Source organism: Lissotriton helveticus, chromosome 10 (assembly GCF_964261635.1).
Source record: "Lissotriton helveticus chromosome 10, aLisHel1.1, whole genome shotgun sequence".
NCBI classification, from domain to species: domain Eukaryota; kingdom Metazoa; phylum Chordata; class Amphibia; order Caudata; family Salamandridae; genus Lissotriton; species Lissotriton helveticus.
Genome location: NC_136071.1, coordinates 158,120,478 through 158,148,308, shown reverse-complemented (window position 1 = coordinate 158,148,308; position 27,831 = coordinate 158,120,478). Strand labels below are relative to the sequence as shown.

The 27,831-nt window shown below is 46.6% G+C and overlaps 1 protein-coding gene across 2 annotated transcripts in view; it reads right to left on the bottom strand.

Moving 5' to 3' along the window:
* The window catches only part of AMZ1 (archaelysin family metallopeptidase 1), an 86,500-nt gene that overhangs the window by 6,803 nt on the left and 51,866 nt on the right, over window positions 1–27,831 (bottom strand). The window contains exon 5 of one of the 2 annotated variants that reach the window (XM_078664199.1): window positions 17,632–17,808. In XM_078664199.1, the coding sequence (XP_078520325.1) occupies window positions 17,632–17,808 (177 nt within the window). The remainder of the gene's footprint in view (window positions 1–17,631; window positions 17,809–27,831) is intronic. The other variant, XM_078664200.1, reaches the window with a different exon arrangement.

Here is a 27,831-nt window from a genome sequence, read left to right as displayed (position 1 = left end):
ATAAGATGTGCCTTGACATTGCTGAGGAGACTTGGGGCAGGCACCAGACCCTTGCCCATGTGAACTTCCTCTTGAAGTGATGACATGCCATAGGTGAGAGGTTTGCAGCATTTTCTTAGATTGCTCACTAGATGGCACACACCCTCCTTGAACAGGTCTACATTGGATGGCAACAGTATTTGGCTTTACTGACCTCTTGACAGATTCCGAGGCCCACCTAATAATGCAGGTAGTTTCAGTGTCCCAAGCAAAAGTGGTGGTGTGATGTCTTTCTGAAAAGCAATGGATGCTGTTTTCTTGACTTCTTTCTTGTTGTTGCAATCACTCACTGACCCGCCTGCAAGGGGATCTCTGGCTCCTCTTTGAAGTGCAGGCAGGTGCAATGTACACACTGAGAGACAGAAAAGCTGCTTAAAGCAACTGCTCTGTCTTTTCTCTAAAGTGCTTCCCCAGGGCAGTCACAAGTTTGGTCTACCCTGGGGGCAGTGCATTATCAGAAATAGGGCCTGTTTGTGCCCGACACATCATTTTGAAGGTGAGTCCGAGCATAAAAGGGACAGTGCACCCTATGTTTAATACAGTCTGTGGTGAGCACATTGAGAGGAGCTATGCTCCCTTCTCTCAAGCACCATTTTCAAGTTCACCAGAACTTGCTTTGCACATGCTCACACGGTGGTTTTCCTTGTTGCAGCTGCAACATTTCTGAGTTACTGCAGAACAAAAACTTCAGAGGGATGAGTGAGGCCCAGCAATGGCAGGTTTTTCCCTCTCTGGACACAGGGCAATGTTTTTGTCTTGGCTTTTCTCCCAAGATGCCATTTCAAGTGTCTGCTAAATTGACTGGTTCCTTCCAACATCCATGTTGGCTGTGTGTGTCACAGTTGGGCCATTGTTTGAGGTCACTTGAAGTATTGTTGCCTTTTTTAGGAGATCTTTCAGTACCTTCAGCCCTTCAGTCCATATAGTTACTCAGCAACTGAGATAGCAATTTAGGTCAGGTTAGGATTATGAGAAGCGCTTTATTGTATTGTATTGTTGCCCTTACATAGAGCTTACTACCCCTATGTAGGGTGCTGAAGAACTTGCCTACATGAGTACCACACAACACAAAGTAGAATGTACGGTTGGAAAATGTTCCATGTCATGAGTGATGGCCACCGAGGTGCAGTTATCGTGTTATGGGACACAGCACGTAGCAGCGTGCTGGATTATGAAATGTTAGCGACAGACACACAGTTTTATAGTTTTCAGCATGCTGGTAGCTTGCAACAGCTCTGCAGGTCTCTTTGGGGTATTTCGTATGATACAGTGTGTTTATCTAGTTACTGCACTGGGTTGTCCAATCTGAGATTGTGTGTACAGTCATGATCCTGAGGTGGCATGGCCGGAGGGGGAGAGAAGTGGATCAACCTATTGAGTTGGATATTTTTTATTATCATCCCATATATGAGTGTCTATGTGAGATATATACGTGTATCGAACAGGTCAGCTTGTGTAGCTATTTTGGACCTGGAGTGAATAGACTATATTAAAGCACTTCAAAATTGTTCACTAATATGTGACAGATCTCTTCAGTTATTAATTTGGTGATAATTGGCTGTACAGTGATGGTGAGAGACAATATGTCATAAGAATTGAATAGGGATGTTACAATTTGTTGCTGACTGCTCACTATTATGGTTTTAATATTATTTGGGGAAATAACTCATATTTAACCTTATAACTATATAACGCCACCAGTGGCATAACATAAAATAATGGGGCCCCTTCCAGAATGTGATGAGGGGCTCCTGAGTCTCCCATATCTCACAGATAATCATTGGTCCTGGGCTCAATGGCAGCCCCCAGAAGGGTTGGGACCCCCCTAAAGGGTGTGTCACCCTGCGCCACAGGGGCTGCAGGGAGCCTGCTTTACTCCCTTCATGCGACGGAGAACCGTAGGTCATCCCTTTTTTTGCTCACCTGCCTAATGAAAGAAGTTTGCTGGTTGAGTTGTTTGCAATTCATGGTTTGTAAGCTGAAGATTGCTCTTGAGGGTGCAGCTATTTTCTGGGCTATGTTGTCGAGATGCTGGTGGTGCATTTATCTAGAAAATAGCCACTTTTTCAACTGTCTTCGGAAGTGCACATAGTCCTATTTGCTTCTAATACTGGCTATTAGTGAGTTCCAGAGCTTGACATCTTGTACTGGAAATAAGTGCCTCCTACTGATTTCTTATGGTGAGGTGGTAAAATAATAAGTAATGCAATTCTGGAATGCAGTGCTCTGTTTGCTTTGTATTGCTTTTGTGAGCACTGGCACTTATTACAGCTGCCACAAGGTGGTGCTATCCGTCTAATTTAGAAATGAGCACATCAATAGATATTTATTAATTCAATATATATTAAAAGGGACTAATACCTGCCAAACAAGCCATTCTTCTAGATTTGGTCACCTGGAACAGCCTCAATTGTCTCACTTGTAGAAGTGTGATGGTTAGTATTTGTGTTGATACTGTCATTGGCAGCGCAGACAGGGGCAATGGGTGATGCACGCGGAAGTGGCCTTCTGATGAGGGTGCTGCCAATTTTTTTTCCAAATTAAGCACTGCTTGAATTTAACGTGCAGGTATGGTGGTCCCTTTCCTTGGGAGGCTCTGTATAAAATGTGGAGTGCCTTGAACATTGCCCTTTTAGCCATGGAGCGAATTGAGAGATTGCAGGACTGGTGTCATGCATTCTCTTGGCTGAAGGCAAAAAATAAGCCTTGTAGCAGCATTTTGGATGAGTTGTATTTTACGTCTGAATTCTGCGGGTACACCTAGGTGTAGGCGGTTGGCATAGTCAAGCCTGGAGATTACAAGCATGATGATGGCTTGAAGTTTATATTTGGTATGCAAGGTTGGAAAGATGCGACCTAGTATAAAGTGCAATGATAATTACGCATCTATTTGTTTGGACTTTCCACACAATAAGGATACAAAGTTCAAAAGCAAACTGAATTTATATGCTTTTCAGTAGCGGCCGGTCTCGGAGGAGAGGGACGGAGCGGGAGGGGGAGACGACCACAACAAAAAAAAGAACTTACCTGCTGCCTGCAGCACGCCACATCGCTGGTCTTCTGCTCCTCTCGTGGCTCCACTGCAGGCACATGCTCCCAGCCTCCCCTGCGGCCAATCCTGTAGCTGCTCTCATGCATGCGAACAGCTTCAGGATTGGCCTGAGCGCCACCACTTCCTTCGATCACTCTCATCCTCCTAGCCCCGCCCCAGAGACTCGGCCTTACAAACAAAATAAAACAATAATAAACCGGGGTTTATTTATTATCGTTTTTTAAATTTTAGTTAGTTAGTTAGGCTTTATTTCGATATGGTGCATATCTTAAAAAGCAGTACATATACATAAAAACAATAAAAGCCAATGCATAGATAATAACGTACAATTCATATTACAAGTGGCACGAATAATTTACATAAAAACAGTCTAAAATACATATTAAACAAGATACAAAAGCCTAGTAGATCTAATGCGCCATACCAACCTAGAAATTTCGCCAGTCCACATGCGAACAGGGGCCGCGGGTCCGTTTTCAAAATTCGTAAGGCCTCCTTATGGGATCTAGTCCCAAGCTCTCTACAGAGTGGTTTCAACCATCTGCGGCGAGGAACTACATAGGCCGGGCATTCAAACAACAGGTGGGGAACTGACTCTATCCTGTTCACACAAAAGGGGCAGAAGGGAATTGTCTGTGCCGGGACCTTCCACCTAGAAGTCAGATTCCCAACTGGAAGTAAGCCTACCCTAAATTTGAAATATAGAGGCCTGTCCCAGGGTTTTAAAATAATATCCAGATACGGCTCACAAAAGTGCACCTCCTTAACCAAAAGGAATTCCACAGTGGTCTTACACAAATTAGCATTACTGTTTCTGCCATCAATCACCCAACTCCAGTATAACTTCTTCAGGGCTGGCTTGGGTGGGGCAGTTCTAGTATTCCAAGCGTCTTCAAGGCCCAGGTCTATAAGAAGGCGCTTGACTTCCCTTAACCAGCGGACCTTAGACCAGCCAGGCGTTAATAGAACCTCTTTTAGACCTTCTGCATAGCTGGACATTTCTGGGACTCTCCAAATACGCGCCCACAAGAGGAGGGGACGCAGCCTCGCCTGGTCACTAATGGGCCGAGTACCCATATCTAGGAGGAGTGGAAGAGTTGGCGTACTGTAGGGGAGGCCCATTAAGTCCTTATGAAATTTGTTTTCGGAGCGAGACAACTGGTCCACATTCTGTACACCCCAGAGTTCTGCCCCATAAAGAGCTGCACTGACACCTCTTGCCCTGTAGATGTCAAGTACCGGTGCAATGGGTTTGAGGGATGAGGCACGCTGTTCGTTAAGGAGGGCCCCCACCACCCCCTTGTGGGTCAGCAGCATCTTTTGGTGATGACATTTCCAGCTCATAGAGTCGCAGAGACGAATGCCGAGGTAATCGAACTCCTTGACCCTCTCGAGTGGAACTGATTCTAGGGTAGGTGGTTTGACGGTCTTCTTCGGGGGGTTTAGGACCAGGAACTTATTCTTCCCTGTGTTAATAACTAGTCCCCTTGAGTCACAGAAGGTCTTAAAACTAGTTAGAAGACTCTGCAGGCCCGCTGGGGTTTTGGAGATCAGGAGGGCATCATCTGCAAATAGGAGGGTAGGTATTCTCCTACCAGCCAGGGATGGTGCGTCTGCAGGATGTTGTAGCAAGTGCTCCACCACTCCGTTGACAAACAATGAAAACAGAGTGGGGCTAGCACACATCCCTGGCGGACACCTCTATTTACAGGAATTCGTGATGTTTTTTGTCCCTGGCTACCCCACCTGATCTGTGCGAAGTTATCTGCATGTAACTTTATCAGCATGTTTAATAAGTATGGGGGAATTCCCAGTGCATCAAGCACACTCCAAAGTTGGCTACGTGGGACCAGGTCAAAGGCAGTCCGTAGATCTATGAATGCAAGGTACAGACTGCCTTTGCCCAGTACAACCACTTTCCAAAAAAGCATCATTAACCGGAATGATTGCTCTATAGTCCCCATACCTGATCTGAAGCCTGCCTGGAAGTCTGAAAGAATATGCTTCTCCTCTACCCATTGCAAGACCCTTCCTAAAACCAATTTACCTGCCACCTTCTGTGTGGAATCCAGGAGGCTTATAGGGCGATAGTTAGCAGGGTCGTCCCGACTCCCTTTCTTAAAGATTGAGACGACCTCTGCGCCCTTCCATGAATCCGGGAGAGCCGCACCAGCCAAGCCAGCATTCAGTAAGGAAGCAATGAGTCTCCCCCACTCATCTGGATTAATGCGGAGCAAGTCTCCTGGAAGGCCATCAGGGCCCGCTGCCTTATTGGGGACAAGACACTTAATCGCCCCCACCACTTCCTTGGATGTAAACAGGAGTTCCTCATTAAGCTCAGTGCAATCTATGGGGTGCTGTTCAATCAGGGTTACCTCAATACCCGGAGCCATTGTGTAGAGCTGGGAGAAGTGGTCAAACCACACGCCCTCCGCTATATTGCATGTTATAAGCGAGTCCACGGGTTTGTCCCTAGCTCTTATTAGGTCCCAAAATCCCTTCGAGTCCTTCCTTGAGCTTGCCACCTTCAGATCATACCAAAACTGGTTCTCATGCTCGGCCTTGGCCTTAGATATTGCCCTTCTATAATTACTCCTTGCAATGCTAATCAGGCCTCCATCCTTGGCTTTCACCGCCTTGGTTAGCTCCCTTTTGGCAACACGACAGGCAGAGGAGAACCAACCCACATTGCCCATGAGTCCACTTCTTGCGTTGCCCCTTGTGCCTACAGGACGAACTAAAAACAATTCACCTAAGGCGTTGATGGTTTCGGCAAACAAAGCGGGAACCTCATGCGTGCTGAGTGCGAGGGAGTCTAAACGGGGCATGATATTAGACATTATGGATTTTACTTCCAGGATCTTCCCCTCGTTGGCAGCAATGGTATTCCATTTCAGGCGCCTGCCACAGTTAGAGGGGCATACTTCATGTGTTGTTCTCCATACATGTGGAGTAGGAGCTGGGGTCACTTCCGCCCAAAAAGGGGACAGGGACAGAGATAAAGGATTGTGGTCACTGTCAGTGGACAGTAAAACCACCATGTCTATCAAATGGGCCCAAAGTCTATAGTTCAAGAGAATAAAGTCAATTTGTGAGGAATGGCCTACTCTGTTGAACGTATGTGCCCCGGTAGGGTCTGAGTTTGATCTGCCGTTGGTTGCCCTAAGGCCATGTTCCAGGCAAAGGGCATTAAGATCATTGGCACTTTGGGTCCAGCTTCTAATTGGGGATAGTGTGAGGCGGGGGATGCCTCTCCTTGCATCGTCCTCCAGGGTACCCAATATATCCTCCCTAGCAAGGGGTTCAAATGTGCAATTGAAGTCCCCAGCCAGTATGACAAGGGAGTCAGCACCACTAGATCTAAGTTCCTCGTCGATGCCCGTAAGGGACAGTGTGGATGTGCCACCCCTTGTTCCTCTTACATAGATATTAAAGACTTCGAGCACCCTCCTCCCACGTGGTCCTCTAACTGTTATTCTCTGCAGATCTGGTGATTTGGTGGCTATAGACCTGATGGAGAAACCCAGGGAAATACTTGCCAAATTAGTAGACCGCCAGAGGGGCGGCCCTTCCCACCAGGCGATTGTAATGCAGAAACAAAGTAGGTAGTATAACCCACCTTGTGACGTGGTTCCAGGCACCAAGTTTCCTGAAACAGGCAAATCCCGAAAGATTCAACAAATGAATTCCATTCAGGTATGCCGGTATTCCGTGCAAGACCCGCTATGTACCACCTTCAGGGCTACACCACCAGCTCCTCCCTATCCTAGCACAAATTCGCTCGCAAGGGGGTCATGCACAGTGCTAGGGGTCTCCTCCGAGACCAAGGATAAAGCTTCCCCCCCATGGACCTCCAAGGGGGACCGTGCAAGCTCAAGATCTTCGTGTATCTAACACAACAAGTGCACCCGTACAAGTCAACACAGGACCTCGGGGAACATATTTTTTATAACAACAGTGGTCCCATGCAGTAGCAATGAAAGAGAGCAATCAATATAGACACAATGGAGACTATATTAAATTGTATGACATGTCTAGCCGGACAGAGGTCAAGAATGTTTACTATACAAAAATCAAGTCACACAGAATACCTTCATAATTCATTAAGAGTAGGGCACAAGCCTGTACCCCAACGCTTACAGATTGGCATGGTGAACAGATAGTAAAGAGAGAGAGAGAGAAAAAGGTATTTAGGCAGAAGCTAGGGATTTCTGTAGGTAAAACAATATCAGAAATTCAATTCACACCATTACAAACATATCACATTCGGTATACATTTCACGGTATATGGTGTTATAAAAGGTCGACGGCGTTTCGATCCCATTTACAAGATCAAAGGGATCATCATCAGGACAAAATGTTTGCCTAAACAATATGCGCCACAATAGCCACAGAGCTGGCACTGAGAAATACTGCAGGCAGACTTGGGTAGAGCGATGGGTGTCGTCACGGCATCGAATTCGGACCGGGGTAATAGCACAACCAGCCTGAGCTCAAATTAGCATGGGTTGTAGCACAAGGAGGGCGAACAGCGTAGGCTTCGTCCTTGGTACAGACAGTACGTTGTAAGGAAAGATAAACACCAGAGCCGTTTATAGGCTACCCACGATGGTAGGCCTTCGGATGTCTTCCCTGCCAGGGAAGACATCCGAAGGCCTACTACACGGCCCCCTGAAACGCGACCCAGCATCCAGCCGGCACGTGACCTCCATACCCCCAATCGTGGGTAGCCTATAAACGGCTCTGGTGTTTATCTTTCCTTACAACGTACTGTCTGTACCAAGGACGAAGCCTACGCTGTTCGCCCTCCTTGTGCTACAACCCACGCTAATTTGAGCTCAGGCTGGTTGTGCTATTACCCCGGTCCGAATTCGATGCCGTGACGACACCCATCGCTCTACCCAAGTCTGCCTGCAGTATTTCTCAGTGCCAGCTCTGTGGCTATTGTGGCGCATATTGTTTAGGCAAACATTTTGTCCTGATGATGATCCCTTTGATCTTGTAAATGGGATCGAAACGCCGTCGACCTTTTATAACACCATATACCGTGAAATGTATACCGAATGTGATATGTTTGTAATGGTGTGAATTGAATTTCTGATATTGTTTTACCTACAGAAATCCATAGCTTCTGCCTAAATACCTTTTTCTCTCTCTCTCTCTTTACTATCTGTTCACCATGCCAATCTGTAAGCGTTAGGGTACAGGCTTGTGCCCTACTCTTAATGAATTGTGAAGGTATTCTGTGTGACTTGATTTTTGTATAGTAAACATTCTTGACCTCTGTCCGGCTGGACATGTCATACAATTTAATATAGTCTCCATTGTGTCTATATTGATTGCTCTCTTTTATTGCTACTGCATGGGGCCAGCTCAAGATCTTCAGCACCATCCACCGATAGGTGACCCACAGACATAGCGGGAACACAAAGTGTACAAGTAGATGGCCTCACCATTTCCCCACTAAGGGTTGAACTGTCACTTGATAACTCCCCAGATGCCTCAACATGCTTCTCCCATCGGGGGCAACTAGTATGTCAATAGCTATGCCACAACTGGCCCTGCGGCTGGTACGGGCTATTGCAAAATGGGCTAAATTGGGAGAAATTACCACAAACCTGCCTGCCACCCCTTTCCTCCCGCACAGATGTTCCAATTGGCCTGGCTAATAAGTTTGGGGGATTAAAGAAGCTGAGGTCACGTGTGCCTATTGCTCCACCGCTACCTGGTGAGCTGTGCTCCCTAGTAGGAAAAGAACAAACATAACTGGCCACCCTTGGGTCCTCGAAATTTACTATGATACAGTCCCCGCTTAAGTTTTTTGGTCTAATGCCAATCCAGCCAACTCTCTTTACATGAATTACCCGCCCATCCCAGGTATCCGGCAAGGGTCTATTTTCTTTAAGCCAAAACAAGGTCTTATTCAGCAATTCCACAAAAGACTCGTGTTTGCCTGGACTAAGTTCGGGCACCCCAGTCAATACTGCCACAAAAGGCTGGCAGTCGGGAGGTAAGTTAGCATTTGGGACCATCCCCCCCTTAGGGCCCCTGCCAGACTGCAAGGCATTGGCTTGTACTAGTTTATCTATTTTAGGATTTGTATTATATGGGGCATTACTGGTGGCTGGAGTGTTAATGCTTGCTCGGCCAGGAGTGCCATTAGCCCTGGGACATGCCGTCTTTTTGGCTGGAATAGTATTAGCCTTAGGAATCTTCAAATTAACTGCGGTATTAGGTGCCAGCGACCCGGGCTTCTTGGCTACCCCTGAGTGAGCCACAGGGTTGGGAGCAGAAACAGTCACCACCGGCACCACAGGAGCGGGACCGGCTATAGTGTTGGGTATAGAAGTGGGACCTTGTGGGGCTATGGGAGTCTGCCTACTGACGGGTCCCCCCCCCAGTCCCCTCCTCCCTAATTCTTAACTGTAACTTAATACATGATTTTAGGGAGAAGAAGTTATCTAGGGTTGTCTGCTCTAGTTTGTCCATCCGCTCTGATAGTCCTTGGATTCTCTCTAACACAGGGAGGAGTATTAGTTTCATCATTTTCTCTAAAGTTGCGATGGAGAGAGAGTCTGAGGGTGAAGACCCTACAGAGTCACTAATCTGGTCTGGACAGACATTGGGCACTGGCCCTCCAGGTAGGTCCCCCCCCTTCGCTCTCATCAACGTACTGGTGACTCGTCCCGCTACCTTTTGGGCACCACCTGTCCTAGTACCAAAACCCCGGGGTCTCTTATATGGTTTGACCAATCTACCTTTCCGTGGGCTAGCCACTCTTTTTCGTTTGATTGGAACTGGATGTATTTGTGCCTGTACTACGAGTGCAGGTAGGAGAGGTGTGTCCACCTGAGAAGGATTTATAGCTAGCGACAGTGTGGGGGCAACTGACTCACTAACCAGGGGGTCTGGGGCAGCATTGATTTCAACTAAATGAGCTTCAGCCATCAGACTCTCCAACCTATCTATGCTAGCTCTTAGAGCGGTCACCCGGGGGTGATCCAGGGGAGGTGAGGCAGGGATCAATGGGTCAAGAGGTCGCACTGGAGATAGTACCAAAGCTATCGGACCCAGCGATGACCGTTTGTCAACAAGGCGTTCTCGAGAGAGGCGCCGCTCTGTCATGGCGATCTCCTTTTCGATGACAGTAGCCACACGAGTGATAAACTGATCCATGGTGCCGACCATACCCCCCTCTTCCCCCCTACCCCCTTTTCTCAGGTTTTTGCCCGATCGAGTTGCCATCGACATGGCGGGGATGGCAGGGTCTGGACACAGTACCTTCAGTGAGAATCTTAGTCCTGGAACGGTAGTGGACTTACAAGAGTCCTGGGTTCCTTGCAGCCAGTTGACAGTTTTCAAGGGGGGTGGCCCAGCCCAGCCCCAGACAGCTCCGGACGGCCACAGACCGCCCGCCCTCTGCCCGGGCTCCGGCCGGCGTCGCCCGCGCGTGTCCCGCGACGCGGGAGGAACGGCTTTTCTTTATGCGCCTCCTGGCGCTAGCTAGTGACGCAGCAAGCGGCGTCCACGGGCCCTCGCAAGGGACGCTGGGCAATGTAGGCAGGCTGTGGTGGTGAGCGGTGAACGCTCCCCCCTCTCGGCGGCCGCTATGGCAGGTGTGGCGGCGGGGGAGAGCAAGCAAAGCAAGGGACGTGGCTGCCTGCAAGACCTCTCGGTAGGTGGTACGACCTGTCAATGCTCCCAGTCTGTTCGTGGCCCCCGCTCCCCAACAGGAGCGGCTGTTCTTTATGCGCCTCCTGGCGCTAGCTAGTGACTCAACAAGCGGCGTCCACGGGCCCTCGCAAGGGACGCTGGGCAATGTAGGCAGGCTGTGGTGGTGAGCGGTGAACGCTCCCCCCTCTCGGCGGCCTCTATGGCAGGTGCGGCGGCGGGGGAGAGCAAGCAAAGCAAGGGACGTGGCTGCCCGCAAGACCTGTCGGTAGGTTACGACCTGTCAATGCTCCCAGTCTGTTTTTTTTAACGCTGCTGACAGGGAGGGCGACGTTTCTCCGCCATAGCGGAGGAGTCGCTGCTGCTTCACCCTTCGCCCTCCAACCCCCCCCAAACCCGTTGAGAGCGTGACAAATATACTGTTACTAAAGCAGTTAGACAGGTGGTCTGTGTGTAGCTAGCGTGTGGACCATACCTTCAGAAATATATCGGTAGCAAGTGCTCATGCGGCCACATGTCCAGCAGATGGCAGCAGTGTATAATATTTTACAACAGAAAAGAGGGTTGACATAGCATTGAGGCTTTTTAATTGCGCATCCTCATAAGATGTCGTCATTCATATTTGTCCACCCAAAAACACACACACTACTCCAAATTACCCACACAGTTTAATTCTTAAAACACTGAGCACACGAGACACCATTATTTTCCATGCTGCTCTGATACGTTTTTATAGAATGCTATATTCTTTAGAGTTGAGACACTTCACTGGCGTTTTCTAGTGATTGGGCTGTGGGGTGGCGTGCTGCTTCCTCTCGTAAGATGCTTGTAAACTGACATGTTGTCATTTCTGATAAATTGTGTTTTTTTCTGGGCCCGCGCGCCCATGTCGATGCATATCTAGCTGTTATGTAGATGTATGCTTCGCTGCCTTTCATGTTTCCATGGATCCGACTATTTGTTCCTTTATATTTATAGGTCACGTTAATACCCGGAGGAATTTTCGGGCTCCAGGAAGGGTGAGGCGCTCTGCAGGTAGCAGCATATCATGTAAAACATCTCTGTTTTCTTGATTCATGTTGTTTTGTACGTATTTTGGGGCATATTATCAAGGACAGGCGATACATTATCGCCGCTTTTATCGGCAGGAAACTGCCGATAAAGCGGCGATAATGGCCTTGATAATATGCTCTATGAATTCCAATCGAAGCCCATGTTAGATGTGTTCACATCTAACATGGGCTTCGATTGGAATTCATAGAGCATATTATCAAGGCCATTATCGCCGCAGGAAACTGCCGATAAAGCGGCGATAATGGCCTTGATAATATGCTCTATGAATTCCAATCGAAGCCCATGTTAGATGTGTTCACATCTAACATGGGCTTCGATTGGAATTCATAGAGCATATTATCAAGGCCATTATCGCCGCTTTATCGGCAGTTTCCTGCCGATAATGTATCGCCTGTCCTTGATAATATGCCCCTATGTGCGCTTAGACTCGCACAGCGCAATGATTTGGAGTGCACAGGGGCTACTGCACACAATGTAAGATAATGTAGCGCCTAAATAGGGAACCGAGGCGCATATTACCAACAACTAGCGATAATTATCGCTGAGTTGGCTTAGCGGGAATATTTCTATCGCCGCCCTTCACCTGTTTTTATCGCTGAGATACCTTGCTATTAGCAAGGTTTATCTCAGAAGCGATAAAAAACAGGCGAAATGCGTGAATATCGCTGTCAATACAGCGATATTCAGGCATTACCGTGACAATGCTCTTAGCCATGTTATCCACCTCTCATTGGATAACATGGCTAAGAACTGGTCAGGGCAGGCGTTAGCTTTTGGAGATATTCGCGCTTAGCGCGAATATTTCCAAAACTACGCCTGTGTTGATCATAGGCGATAGCGATTGCAGCAACTGTTTTCAGTCGCTGACATTTTGGCACGCCCACTTTGCATGTCATTAGCGATAATTATCGCTGACATGCAAAGCGGGCCCCAAAATGCCCGCTATCGCCTACAAGCTGTCGCTAACTGGTGTTAGCGACAGCTTGGTAATAGGGCGATAAAATTATCGCCGCTTTAGCGGGAAAAAGTTCCGCTAAAGCGGCGATAATGGCCCTTGGTAATATGCCCCCGACTTCATTGTGTTTTATATTTGTTACCCATGCGGGTAATAAGCAGGGAGGACGAGTACCTGAAGGGAACTGCAAACAGAAGTGTTTCTTTTTTTTGCAGTTTTATATAGCACAAACTCGACCCGAAGACTCAAGCGCTTTTTATGAGCACCAGTTGTATTTCACAAGGCACTTTCATTTTTTGCAGGTACAGGGTGATTAAGTGATTTGCGCAGAATCACAGGATATTGAGCTAACGCGGGGACTGGAACCCATGGGAATATGTACAAGCCCCTATCGCCGCCACAACGTCACTTTTACCGACATTGTGATGGCGATAGGGGCTGCGCCTTATGTACTAGGCAGCGATAGGCACGTGGCTTAACGCTGCCTTGTGCATAAGGCCCCCTTTTGCGCTATGGTTAGCGTGAAAGGGGTGGGCAGTGGGTGTTTCGGTGGGCGTTTGAACCGCAACACACATTCATTTTGATGCTGCCCCCTATGGACAAGGGTGGCATACATAGGAGGCTGCGCCAAAATGAAGACCAGCTAAATCCTGGTCTTAAGTTGGCGAAATGAGGAGAAATGCATTATTTTTCCTTGTTTTTGCTTTTTCCTTGTGTGCTGTCTTGTGCTGTCTAATAGTTAAGTCAAGTGTATTAAAGAGTCCAAACAGGACAGTTTTGGGTTCAGGGATTAGGACTATTCGAAGCTTTTCGCTAAAACAGCGAAAAATTTGCTTCCAGAATTCAGTTAAAGCCGAGCATGAAAAACAAATATGGAGCCAATCCCCATTACAACTACTACATCTAAAACATGTCCCCAATGTAGTATAGTACATTTTATGAGGGCGAGATGGAGTATAATAAAGTTTGCAAGTTACATAAAAATGCCATGCATTTTAAATTGGCTCCCCTTACAGCTTAAAGGCCCAAACATATTATGGTATTTCTGTATCGTGCTTCGAACAAAAGTAGACTCTAATAGATCATGAGGCGACTGATTTCTGCAGAGGTTTTTGCAAGGAGCTTGGATGTGGTGGAGAGGCATTGATGGCACTCTAGTCGTTTGTCATGGACAGATCAAACATGGCTCTCTGGAATATCCTGCACAAAAATCTATTAAAAAATGTTGTGCCACAAAAATATTGTGGCCAGAATTTTGACTACCAAAATATTGGGAAGGCACCTATATATAGGTATCTAGGGAGATTCTGCGCTTATTTCCAAGTAAATGTACTTTAATGATGTATATATATGTTATCTTTTAATTCTGGGGATTTGCAGGAGAAATTGAAAGACTGGATGCGGATGTGTTTTCTCATTTAGCTAGGTGGGTGTTTATAATCACGATTACAAGCTATCAGACAGCTAACTGTTAATGGCCTCCTTTTTTGACGAAAAAATCAAGAAAATTCTGGCCTCCCTTCCTGCGACTAATCCCGACATCACAGAGAAAGCTAAGGAATCATCCCCCGTAGCCGAGATCTCCCCCGAGAAACCCGATACGCCCTACCTAGCGTCGTTCGGTCCAGTCACTGAAGAGGAAGTGGCAGCAACTCTGGCATCTACTAAGAGTGGCGCCCCCAGTGACCCAGTTCCCATACGGTTCGTCAAAGACATTACCCAGACCATAACGCCCAAACTCACTGCCCTCATTAACATCTCGCTTGCCCAAGGAGAAGTTCCGCTAAGCTGGAAGGAGGCAGTCGTAAAAGGGCTTCTCAAAAAACCATCGCTAGACCCAGCCGATCTATCCAACTATAGACCTATTTCGCTCCTCCCCTGGATAGGTAAGGTTGCCGAGAAGCTAGCAAATAAAAAGCTGTCATACTTCCTAGAAACAAATCATCTCCTTAAAAACTCACAGACAGGCTTTAGACCAGGTCAGGGCACTGACACCGCCCTCCTGGCAGCAGTAGAGAAGACCAGGGAAATCATCGACACAGGAGGATCAGTGGCAGTGGTCCTTCTAGACCTGAGTGCAGCCTTTGACACGGTCAGTCACCAGGTCCTAACCCAACGCCTAGATAACATCGGAGTGAAAGACAGTGCGTTGAAATGGCTTACGTCCTTTCTCTCCCGACGCTCCTTCCAAGTCTGGGAAGGTGACAGTCGCTCCCCTTCCATCCCCCTCCGGTGTGGTGTGCCACAGGGCTCATCACTAAGCCCCACGTTGTTCAACGTGTACATGGCCCCACTGGAGGAACTGGTCGCACCATTCGGAGTCACCATCGTCAGCTATGCTGACGACACTCAGCTGGTGGTAACGCTCTCTCACCCCAAACTAGAGCCTTCCAATCTCCATGACTGCCTCTCCAATATCCACCAATGGATGAGTGATTCAGCTCTGAAACTGAATGGATCAAAAACAGAGATCCTGCTCTTAGGATTCAAATCCATGAACCTTCCTACCAACATCTGGCCCGCCTGTATGGGCGAACCCCCTACCCCCAAGACGGAGGTGAAGAGTCTGGGCGTGTGGCTAGAGACAGACCTCACCTTTAGAACACAGGCAAGAAAAACGGCCGGCATCTGCTATGGCCTACTTAGGTCATGTAGAAAGGTGCTCCCCTTATTACCATTCCAGTCCCGACTCCTGCTGATTCAAGGCCTAATTCTATCGAGGATAGATTACAGCAACGCCATTTACCTCGGAGCACCGGAATCCACTCTCCAAATACTGCAAAAGTCCCAGAATGCCGCAGCCCGACTTCTCACGAATACCCCAGCCAGAACCTCAGCCAAACCTGCACTGAGGCAACTACACTGGCTCCCAATTAGGGAAAGAGTAACTTTTAAAGCCCTCTGCTTGGCCCATAAGGTCTTGCAGAACGCTGGCCCCCCAATCCTCAACAACTGGATCATACCCTACAGACCTACGAGAGCCCTTCGTTCAGAACATGGAAATCTTATCACGATCCCTAAGGTGAAGAAGGCCCGCGCAGGCGGTCGCCGCTTCTCAGTCAACACAGCAAAAAAATGGAACGCGCTCCCCCCGAATCTCAGAGCAGAACCAAACCTCCTACGTTTCAGGAAGTCCCTTAAAACCCTACTTTTCCCCTGAATCTTAACATCCTCTCTCCTTAGGAGGCCTAGGTTCAGCGCTGGGATACTCACGGGTGACTACGCGCTTTATAAAAACCTAAAATAAATAAAAAATAAATGAAAAAGTAATAGAAAAGGTAAGGAGTAGTATGTCAGAGAGACATTTGGGGGCATATGTATGAAAATCCGTTTTTGAGATTCTCAAATAGCGATTTTTTGAGAATCGCTATTTGAGAATTGCAAAACGGGATGTATTTAAATATTGGCAATATTTTTGTGATTTCTTAGTATTCCTTAATTGCGATTAGCAAATTGCAAAATAGCAATTAAGGAATACCTTCCCATTCATTCCTATGGGCCAGGAGGCCCATAGGAATGAATGGGAAGTCATTCTCAATTTGCGTTTCGCAATTTGAGAATCGCAAATTGAGAATAATTTCAAGGGTGCAATGATGCCATAAGGACACTCTGATGCACCCCTGAAATTAGCATGTGTGCGCATATGGCGCACATACATGCCCTAAGGGCAAGTATGTGCGCCACATGGCACCTTGAAAAATGCCAAAAAGTGCAACTTGAAGTTGGTGGTAATTTGCGATTTCTTGAGAAGAAATCGCACAACTTGGGTGCTTGTTGCATAGCATTTAAGGGATCGCTAATTTTGCGATTCCTTAATATTGCGATGCGATTTTGCTCATACATCGTGTTTTGCGCATTTTTAGTCATAAACGCTGCTTTTTGGCGATTCGCAGCGTTAGAGAAAATTTCTAAAGAATTTGGTAACAGAGTTAATATTAAACATGTGCCACAATATAACTAAGGTGTGGACACTTGAAAGCATTATACCATAAATTAGACTTTTATAAAAGACTACATCAAAAAGCTTGCAACTCCTTAAAAACAGAGGGCCTCATTTATTAGGTTTTGCCGTAGGGAAGCGCAGCAGGCCTTTCTGCTGCGCTTCCCTACAGCAAAAGAAAAGGGCAGGAGTGCACTGTGTCTATAAGATACGGTGCATTCCTGTCCTTTTCCCCTGGGTCGGCCCACAATGGGCTGCCTGAGCCAACGCAGGCACCTTTGCATAATGGTGCAAGGGTGCCTGCGTTGCGAGGATGATTATTTATGCACAGGAAGGGAAACCTTTCTGTACAAAAATAATCACAAGAGGCTTTTCCTCTTTCTACGTGTGCTGCAGAATGTAGCACACATAGAAAAAGGAGAAACGGAGAGAAATAAAGATACTTCTCCCCGTTGCACCTCCCTTACACCTACCCTGGGGAGGCGTAAGCTTTTGGCACTGCCTCAGATTTACGATTTCTCGTAAATCTGGGATAGTGTCAAAAAGCCATGGATGTTGCTGGGAACGCCCCCAGCAACACCCATTGCACGTCCCTTTAACACAGAACACTGCGTTAATGGGACTGATATTTATCAGGCAGCATTAAACAAAAAAAAGTGGCTTAGTGCTGCCTGATATTATCACGCAGGCTTCTGCACCATGGAACGTCACAAAAAGTGACGTTCCGATGGCGCAAGGGGCCTCATAAATGAGGCCCAAACAGTTTATGTCTATGACTTAAGACGCTGATTAGCATCGATAACTCCAATCCAATGGTGTTTCCTAGTTTCAGGTTTGCTTGTGTGTTCTCCAAACATTTAGCATGTACTGAATCTTGGGTTGCAGCCATGCCCTTCTTACCTTGTATCGTTCTAGCAGATTGAATCCCAGCACATACTGCAGTTTTCTCAGGCAAATTGGGCAGAGGTCCTGTGGCCGCAGAAGCAACTCATCGAGACTCAGCGCACCCTGCATGAGACAGCGTAGCCAGCGGCACGTCCCCAGGCCAATGAGGAAGCTAATTTCATGACATATGACCTTAAGAATAATAAAAAGAAAAGTTGCTGCTGGAATTCTTCTGGGCTTTAAATGCCACTTTAACACTAGTCCATATATTTAATCAAAACTGTTATATGATGCCTCCACCCCACTATGAGTAACAGGGTGCTGTGCCTCACATCAACAAAAGTATGCCAAAAATTAGATAAATCAATGGTATACAAATAAAGAAGGGATACAAATGAACAATAACATTAAAATATCATGAGAAAGAAAGAATACACAGCATTAGAGCAACTGAGAATTTCTCAACAGAAATAATGGATAACAAAGTTAAATAAATGGAAAGCCAAGCTTACCAAGAAAGTCTTAACTAGCTTCCAAAAGGAGGGAAGACCAGAGCACTTCTAAGTTAAGAAGAGTCTAGAATGCCTCAAGGTTAGTTTTGTGCAGGGTTTTCACCATTTCAAAGTTAAGTTTTCAAGTTTATCTGTATGAAAACGATTTAATCTGTATTGTATCCTACCTTACCCTACACTATCCCTCCTGATCCAATCCTATACTCTCTCTTCCCATCATGGCTTGAGTTGTCCAGTCATATTCTGTTCCATTCTACCATATTGTGTCATGTCCTATAATATGCTAGCCTGTTCAGTGCCATCCTATACTATATTATGCTAGCCTATTATACCCTTTCCTATCCTCTCCTCTCCTCGCCATTCCTCTGATTTTCCATCTATTCTTTTAACTTTTCATCCAATGACAGTGGTACTCAGCCTTTAAACTTCTGAGAACTCCAACCTAACCACTAATAGAACACAGGGACCCCACTCAGGGCCAGCTTTAGGGCATTGTGACCGGTGCAGCCGCAACTGGAACTGGCTTCAGGGGATGGAGGGGGGGGGGAGGGGGGTGCTGTTAATGGAAATAACTTCTGGGTTTAAAACCACCCGCTGCAGAGTTACTTGTGTGAAGGACAGTTTTCAGGCAATAATAAAAATGTTCCTGTTGAAGAGAGATCAGAGTTTTAACTAGTGGAAGTCTGATTCATCATAAAGTAACACAGAGGGTTAATACATCAATGGTTAGAGCGGCAGACTCTGATGCAGAGGTCTAACCCGGGACCAGGGTTCAATTCCCGCCTCGGCGGGTCTTGGGCTCAATTTCCTCGGACCTGATAATTCTCGTCTCGGTGCCTATTCTAATCGTGGCTCCCACTCTGCAACTCTGGGCAATAGATTGCTTAATCTCCACAACAGCCCCCACAACGCTAGGATGCCTGGCTTCACCTTGGGGGGTGCCCAGGAGTGGGCACTTCACAGGGAAAAGGCAGGAAGGGTTCCACAGCGGTATTCGTACAAGCGCCGAGATACCCCAGCTGGGGTTGATTCGTGCGCTATACAAGTACACTACATTTACATTTACATTTACATCTGCTGTAAAGAACATGTACCATGCAGACCACAGAACTATATGGATAGCTCAGTGGGTTATGGCTTTTATCACAGAAATCCTTTTGTTAGTTATAATAATCCTAATATTTATTTTTATTTATTTTAAAGGTTTTATATAGCGCTGGCTAGACCCGGAGGTATCAGAGCGCTTTACATGAGTATCAGACAATAGTTGCAGGTTACATCGTTACAAAGGTTACACAGTTATTAGAGCATAGCAACATAGTTACATGTAAGGTCGAGACAAACAAAAAGGACATATACGTTAAGGAAAAAAGCAGGTAAGGGGAGAGATTCAGGGGAAGGGGGTAGGAGCAGGGGAGGTAGACACAGAATGAAGGAGGGGAAGAGGAGGGGAGGGTGGGAGACACAGCATGGAAAAAGAAGGGAGAGGGTGACGGGGACACAAACCGGTAGACGAGTCAAAGCTGCGTCCAAAGTCCTGTAAGCTGTGATCCCAGGGAGGTGGTATCATTCCCCCATCTCTGTTGCCAGAGGCTCCCTTTACGCAGTGGACTCTCTCAGAGGGGTATCTGAGACTCCAAGGCCTACATACTGGATCCTTCCCAAAAAAGGGAAGAGGGAGTGCTTTGTCAAGGGGTACCATACCATACGTCTACTGTGAGTGGCTCCCTTGACTCGGTGGACTCTCTCAGTGGGTTCGCTGAGACTCCAGAGTATAAATATTTGATCTTTCCCCACAAGGGGAGAAGGAGTGCTTAGTCAAAGGGCACAAAAGGACAGGGGGCTAGGCAGTGTAGCAGGCAAGGGGAGAGATTATGGGGAGAGGGTATAGGAGCAAAGGAAGTAGAAAAAGAAAGAAAGTACTAAATGGGAACAAACAAGTTATCGTCCAAGCCACGCCCCCTGTAGTTGAAGACTCCCGTCATTATGGGCTTCAGGGAAATGGGCAGGGATCAGGTTGCGGTCTACCCCTTGGTACTCTGTGCACCCTTTCGATAGTGAAAAACCTTGATAGTCTTTAGGGCTTTAGATAGTTCATGACCAATTCCTCAAAAAACAAGTCTGCTTGCCTGCCCTTCTGCCCGTTCTGGAACTCTAAGAATTTGCACGTTGTTGCGCCTTGAATGCCTGCATATTCATCCAGTTGAGCCTCCATCCTAGCACTACGGGTTTGTAGGCTGTTAATGCTTTATTGGAGAGTGGGTGTATCTTTAACTAGAGAGCCTGCAGTCATATTGGCTCTTATTAGGGAGACCTCTGTGGCAAATGTGTCAATTCAGGATTTTAAAGACGTCCCCACCGTGGTTATGGCAGTCATTATGTCATTATGTTATTTGTTAATAATGTAAGGCCAGGAGAAACACAAACTCAGGATTTAAAACGTAGAGCATTGCTTGGGACGGTCTGTACTAATAACATGATCTGTGTGTCAAAAACAGTAACCTACTTACCTATCCAGATAAAATGAAAACCTGGCATCTGCATATTGCAGGATGAGCTTGGCTGGAGACACATTAACCCTTCGTGCTATTTTGTAAATCAAATATCTTACTAGACAAAACAAAGATCTGAACAAGCCAAGCTCTCTGCAACAGCTGCCATAACCTCATAAAATATTTTAAGATGCAGCCTTTGCAAACCATTTAGTCAGAACAGATGTATTGCCCCTTGCTGACCATTTCTTTGTGACAGAGTTTTTAAAATAATAAATGTTTATATTGACTGTCAGGCTACTTTTCATGACTCCGCCCCCATTTTGTTGCCAAGCACTGAACTCCAAATTATAAAAGTTTTTCCCAATTTCCGCACTGCCCCCTTCTGAGTTAAGAGTGTAACCTGAAAATGCCTGGCCAAGTTAAAATCCCAGTAAGGCATCTGAAGAGCCTCAAAGGAGAAATGGAAAACTCACGAATCATAGTCCGCGTTTTTTGGGGGACAGGAAGCGGTACCGATCTCCCGGTTCCAGTGAGTGTAGAAGGTTTTCTTCGCGCGCTCCTGCGGATGTGTTTTCAAGCCTATTTTTACTGCCATCCTGGCTCCAGCCGAGAGATGGGTGCCTGCGGCACAAAGCTCAGGGCAGCAGTGCTGAGGCAAAAAGAATGCTCCTTTTGACCCGCCACATGCGTCGGTCATGGTAAGTCTTGGCCTGAGTGGGTTGTGAGCTCTTTGCACCTTGGACCTGCAAAATGCTCACGCTGCTGTGTCGACTGGGGGGCCTCTTTACGGGTTCGGAAGAGGTGCAGTGAAGGGGGTACAGGTGCTGTGGCTGAAAGGGCTGTGCTGCAGTGGGGACCTCTTGGCATTGTGGTTCTACCCGTGGGATTGGAGAGTTTACCTCCTCCACTGCGCATATTGGAGGTACTGCGGGGTGGTGTGCGCGACGCAGTCATTTTGGTGGTATCGACATCTTGGCACCAGAGGTGGATTGCTTGATGTAAACTCGAACCTGAAACTTTACTGAAATAACCACCATCACAAGAATCTCCCAGCCATATGGGTGGGAAGTACAAATACATATGATTTGATTGGTAAATGTCCTGGTTGTTGCTGGTGTGCTGAAATAGAAATAGGGCCATGGGCCTGCTTGGAGTGGCTGGCTAATGTGGAGGGGACTAAAGAAACTAGACAATACTACAGATGGCTGTGAGCCGAGACAGGAGAGGAAGTGAGGCTCTACCTTCTACATGTGCAATTAACTATGATGCATTTGTGATCAACACCACCACTATCTCTTGTTTGATGGGGAAAACTGATGCCAGATAATAGCAACAAGAGAGTGAGGAATAAACAGAGGTGCTTGTCCTTTCCCCCAGATATGGCACAGTGACCTATGAACTGTCATCAAAGAGCTGCATGCAAACTGCAGGTTGGAACCTTATGTTTTCCTCAGCCTTTCATGATCCTAATGGTACTAAAAAAGGGTTAAGATTGGGTAGAAATACATTCTTACTAGTAAAGTCAACTCCAACCACTGTGATAAGTTTTAAATCCAGGATTTGTACTTATCCAGACCAAACACTCTTAAAATATACTGCCTAATAGTATGGATGGCTTGTGATTTGTACACCTTGAAATCTTCATTGTCTTATGTACCATTGCCTATAGGCTCAATTACACATGTATGATTCATTGTCTCTGTCTAATGTATGTGTGATGTAAAGTGCTCTGACACCCCACACTAGTATGAGTACAACTATAAAACACATGTAATACCTGTAAGAGAGGGGCTATGGAGAGATGAGGGGTAAGTTCTGGGTTGTAGTGAATTTATCCGTGGAGAAGGAGGTCATGGGGGGAGAGGAATGGCAAAAAGATTGACACTTCGGGTGTGAGGTTCTGTGAAAATCATTACGCTGTTTTGGGCATGCTCGAATATGGACGAGTTTGGTATCTATGAACCGTAAATGACGAGACTAGTAGGTGTATGCGTTTACGCTACACTACTTAGAAGGGTTCGTCTCCTTTACGGGTTTTCCCATCTGAACCCTCGGGTTCCATTTTAGATACGGCATCCATTTTGCATCTTGCCCTCACGTAGCCAGCGAAGGGACAATGTCCGCTTCGTGACCCTGGGATTCCCAAGCTCTGGCGGAAGATGAATATTCTTTGGGGTCGTCTTTATGACCAGGGGAATGACACGGCAAAGGCAGATGGCTCAGCTCGAGGCTCATTCTGCCGTGTTGGTCTATTGTTTCAGCTTTACATGTGTTAGGTTTGAGTCCTTTGATCTTGTGATCACGCCTCCGATACTGCCCCACACTCTTCTGTTACGGTTGTCTGTCTTCCTTGCACCTGTTCCTGTCTCTTTCTTTCGCCTGTTTACAACTAGAGTGGAATGTGCCTTATGGCGAGATGATGTGCTTTTACAGTTGGGAACCGGCAATGTTACTGTAATCATGTTCCGGGCTTCTGTAAACATGAATGCAATTCTTTTTGAAGTTTACTGTGGGAACTAAGTTGTAACCTTTTGTTCGTTACGTTGTGCAATGACGAAAATGTGTATAAAAGGAGCGATTCCACATATGCAATTTGAAGCAGACTCTCAGAACCTACACTATGTTGTACTTCTTGCGATTTCTGTATCCCTGCAGTAATAAACGTTGATCTTTGACGCCGAAGGAAGTGTCCCGTGTCTCTGTCACTTGTACGCCAGAGCAGGTAACCCACGAAGGTTTCAGGTGTTGTTCCCTGGCACCGCTGGGCCTTAAAGAACCCAGTCCTTCAGTTGGCGCCCAACGTGGGGCGACATCAGCGGTACCGGTCCATAACCTGACGATCGTGAGGAAATTCGTGTGAAATCTCCGAGGAAAGGTGCACCCCGCTTCATCGATCCTGTTGTCGAAATAAGTGGTCCGAAGACTTTTCCTGCGAAGCTCCCCGCCTCCTGACGGTTGCAACGGACCGATGCTCTGACTGTCGACCTGTTTCGGCGCCTGGCGTAGTCCTTTGTAAGGCGAGACGATAGACGGTCTTTCCTGGTGACGCCATTGAGCTCTCAGTTAAGTATTTGTGGGTCGCTCCCAGTATCCTTGGTTGTTGTTGGTGCTTAGTCGTTTTGCATGGTTCCATTGCATTTGTGGTTCTTAGTTGTTGGTTCTTAGTTGTTATTTGACAGTTGCAATTGCCAAAAACCGAGGGTTTTGTATTTCACGAAGATTTTGTACTTCGATAACCCTTGAAGTTTGATACTAGGTTAGCGTGCAAGATGCCTGGCCATAGTGGTTTCCTTGGTTTCTTTAAATGTTACAGTATGGATTCCCGGTTGGAGGACTCGTGTCCGATACCTCCAGTTGGAACTCCGATATATGAGCTCTATAGTCGACATGGTGTGGGCCCTATTATATATAATGAATATTGGATTCGTTATACGAAAAATGATGGTGACCTTAGTTGGCCACCACATGGAAGTTTCGACACTAAAATTTTAGATAATCTCGAAGCGAAACTGTTTAAAAGAAAATCTAGGCCGGCTATGTTCGATTCCTTTCGGTTATGGCGCAAAGAGGCCAGGCAGAAAGAAATCAAACAGCTTAAGAAAAATAAGAAAGAAAGTAGTATCATTACGATAATGCAAGATGCAGAACGTCACCATCAAGATAAAGCAGATAAAGAAACGGAAGTTTCAGTTAGACTGCATCACATGTGGGCGGATAAATGTTATCCGGTGTTATCGTCAAATCTTGATAAAAAGGAGGAAGACTCGAAAGAGGATCCTTTGTTAGCGTATTTATTGAAATCACCACCTCCTTATGCACAGGGTGCTACAGCTCCTGTAGTTCTTCCTGTTCCCCCTCCTGTTGTTTTGGCGGCTGCTGGTCAGCCTGTTGTCGGTCCTGTTCTTGCTCCTCTACCTGCTCCTCTTCCTACTGCTTCACTGCCTGTACCTTCTCAGTCTATTGTTCCTGCTACCCCCACTGATCCTACAACCACTTCTAATGTTGTTGCTCCTGTTCTTTTTTCCTCTTCTCCTTCTGTTCGTAATCGTATCCCTAACTCTGTTGCTACCCTCTACTCCCCACTTTCCGGATCGTTACTTCAATCCGATGTCTCTGAAACTCCCCAGTGACGAAGTCAAATCCCTGGTGGAAGGGAGAGAGCGACGTTAGAAACTATGGCGCGTAGATGGATTAGACACCCTGCTAAATACACCTCACGCATAGTTTTCAATACATTTTCTCAGTTTAATGAGCCAACACAGAGATTTGTGTTTGAAGAAATGTGCAACTCCTTGAGGGAAGAGTGGGATAATGATGACTTAGATGATGTACCGCCCGAGATGACCGAACTTCAGAGTCGTTTTTTGAATGGTATGATCGTAGGTGCAGATGTACGACGTGCATTAGAGCGATTATTAGCCTTTAGGTCCACAGTGCCTTCTCGAGTGTCGTTTGACGACAATTCCGATACTCCAAAAGCGAACTCCGGTCAGTATCCTATGAGAGAGGTTCCGCCAGTTTGGATGCCAGGGGATGCGAACGCTAATCCTGTGATTCTGCCGTATTTCCAAAGAGTTTGGATACACCTCCCATGGAAGCGATCAGAAGTGTTACAGGTGAAACAATCCTTGCCTGATCCACGCAAAAATCCGGCAGGTTATTATAAGGAGTTATCCCAGCTGGTGGATGCTTCTATTATGAACCTTGCTGACATCGACATGTTGTTTGGTAATATTGTACCGCAACCGATTTGGGCAAAAATCCGCCAAGAGAATCATTTAGCTGAGTTGGGTGGTGATTGGACTACGCTATTAGCGGCTGATGGACGACAAATTGGTGGGGCTAAGCCCGAGCAGTTAATTACGGATTTGCCCCAAAGAATCATTACGCTCATGAAAACGCTTATGCCAGCGATGAGGGTGAATTGGGACAAATTGTCGGCTTGTAAGCAAAAGAAGGACGAGAGTGTGTCCGATTTCTTTACCAGATTTGAGGAAGCATTCATTGACCATAGTGGTCAGGACATGAGTACGGAGGGAGGTCAGCGGTTATTTGTTGATAAGTTTGTGTTAAATTTGTTACCTGAACTATGCAACAAATTGAAAAATTCAGAAAGTGCATGGGCCGTTTCAACCACTGCTCAAATACTAGCAACGGCTCAATATTATGAAAATAGGGAAAAAGAAGAAAATGATCGCTCAGATAAGAAAACGAAGGAGCTTAAAACGAAGGTTTTGTTGCAACAAGCGTATCCTCCGCGTTCGTATCAAAATGATTCGCCACAGCAGTATCGACCTCAGGCACAGTCTTCTAGGATGCAGTCGCGTTCTGACTCCTCTGACTTTAGATCTATGCTTGGATATAATCAGTGTGCATATTGTAGGGGAGAGGGACATATCAAATTTAATTGTCCCGCTTTACGTGATCGCTATAATCATGTTTCGGCTCGAGGGGGACGTGGTGGTCCCCAACAGGCATCTCGAGGTAGAGGTCGTGGTAACTCTCAAAATCAGAATGAGCGCTCTCCTACTTCGTTGGATACGAATAATTGTTTTGACCAGCGGAATGTGAGGTCCGATAGATCGGCACAGTACCACGTGGACGATTATTACGTTGGACATGAGATTGAGGCAGGTGACCGTTACTAGGACAGCCACCGACAAAGAGAGGGAGTAGTGTCAGTTCCGGTTGATCAGAGAGGGCCTTACGTCGCAGTTGCTACATCTGGCGTAATTGAGCCTTTCCTGTTGGACACTGGTGCAGCAAAAAGTTCCATCATGCATTCAAAACTCCCTGGCGCACCTTTGTCTGGCTTAACGAATGTTTCTATTGGATTCTCTGGCGCCCCTGTTAGCAATCCTGTCTCCAGCCCTTTGCCCCTTACGATTGGTCCTCGTGAGCTGGAAGCTCCATTGATTCTATCGACTGGTTGTGGCGAGAATCTTTTGGGTTTGGATTTGTTAAAACGGTTATATGCGACTTTGTACTGCTCTCCTGCGGGAGTGGAGCTTACATTAGGTCAGAAAATAATCTCTCCTATGTACTTGTCGATTGATAAGTTCCCACCGGAACTGAGTTGCCTTCCTGCGTCACTATGGGCCACGGGCCCCAATGATGTAGGTTTGTTGGACATTCCACCTTATGTGGTCCAGTTGAAATCAAATGTGCGATTACCACGTATACCTCAGTATCGTATTTCTCTTGATGGTGAGCAAGCGCTATTAGCGATCGTTTATGACTTGATCGAAAAGGGTGTTATTGAAGAAACTTGGGGAAATGTGTGTAATAGTCCTGTGTTACCCATTCTGAAACGAACTGATCCATCTAAACCTCCTGTGTACCGTTTTGTGATTGATTTAAGAGAAGTGAATAAAATCGTGGTTCCACAATTTCCTGTGGTGCCAGATATCACGGCCTTGTTGACCTTAATTCCAGCTTCTGCCTCCTGGTTCACGGTAATCGACCTAAAGAATGCTTTCTTTAGTATTCCGATTGCTGAGGAAAGCAGAGATCTATTCGGATTCTCATTAGGTGGTCGCAGTTTTAGATTTAAACGCGCACCACAGGGCTATTGTGAGAGTCCATCGATCTACAGTCAAGCCCTTAAAAGTCAACTGGATGCATTTGTATTACCGACAGGTGCGGCTTTGATTCAGTACGTTGACGACTTATTAGTGGCCGCTGATACCGAGGTAATTTGCAGAACCACTACGGTGTCATTGTTGCAGCATTTATGTGACTTACATCACAAGGTGTCACCTTCTAAGCTGCAATATTGTTGTCAAGAAGTAACTTATTTGGGTCACTTATTGTCAAAAGAAGGGAGAAGGTTGACCCCAGAAAGAATTGCAGCGATTGCGCGAATGACTGTGCCAAAAACTCAGAGAGATGTGCGTGCCTTTCTAGGTATTACATCATACTGCAGACAATGGATTCCAAATTTTTCACTATTAGCGAAGCCATTATTAGCTCTCACGTGCAAGGATGTTTCGACTCCTTTGCCTTGGACTGCAGAATGTCAGCAAAGTTTTTCGGAATTACGTGATGCGTTGTGTTCGGCTCCTGTGTTACGTACTCCCGACTACAGTAAGCCGTTCACACTGTACGTTCACGAAAGGGATGGTTGTGCATTGAGCGTCCTGACGCAACAATTTGGCGACAAACAACGCCCATGTGCGTATTTCTCTTCGACCTTAGATCCAGTAGCT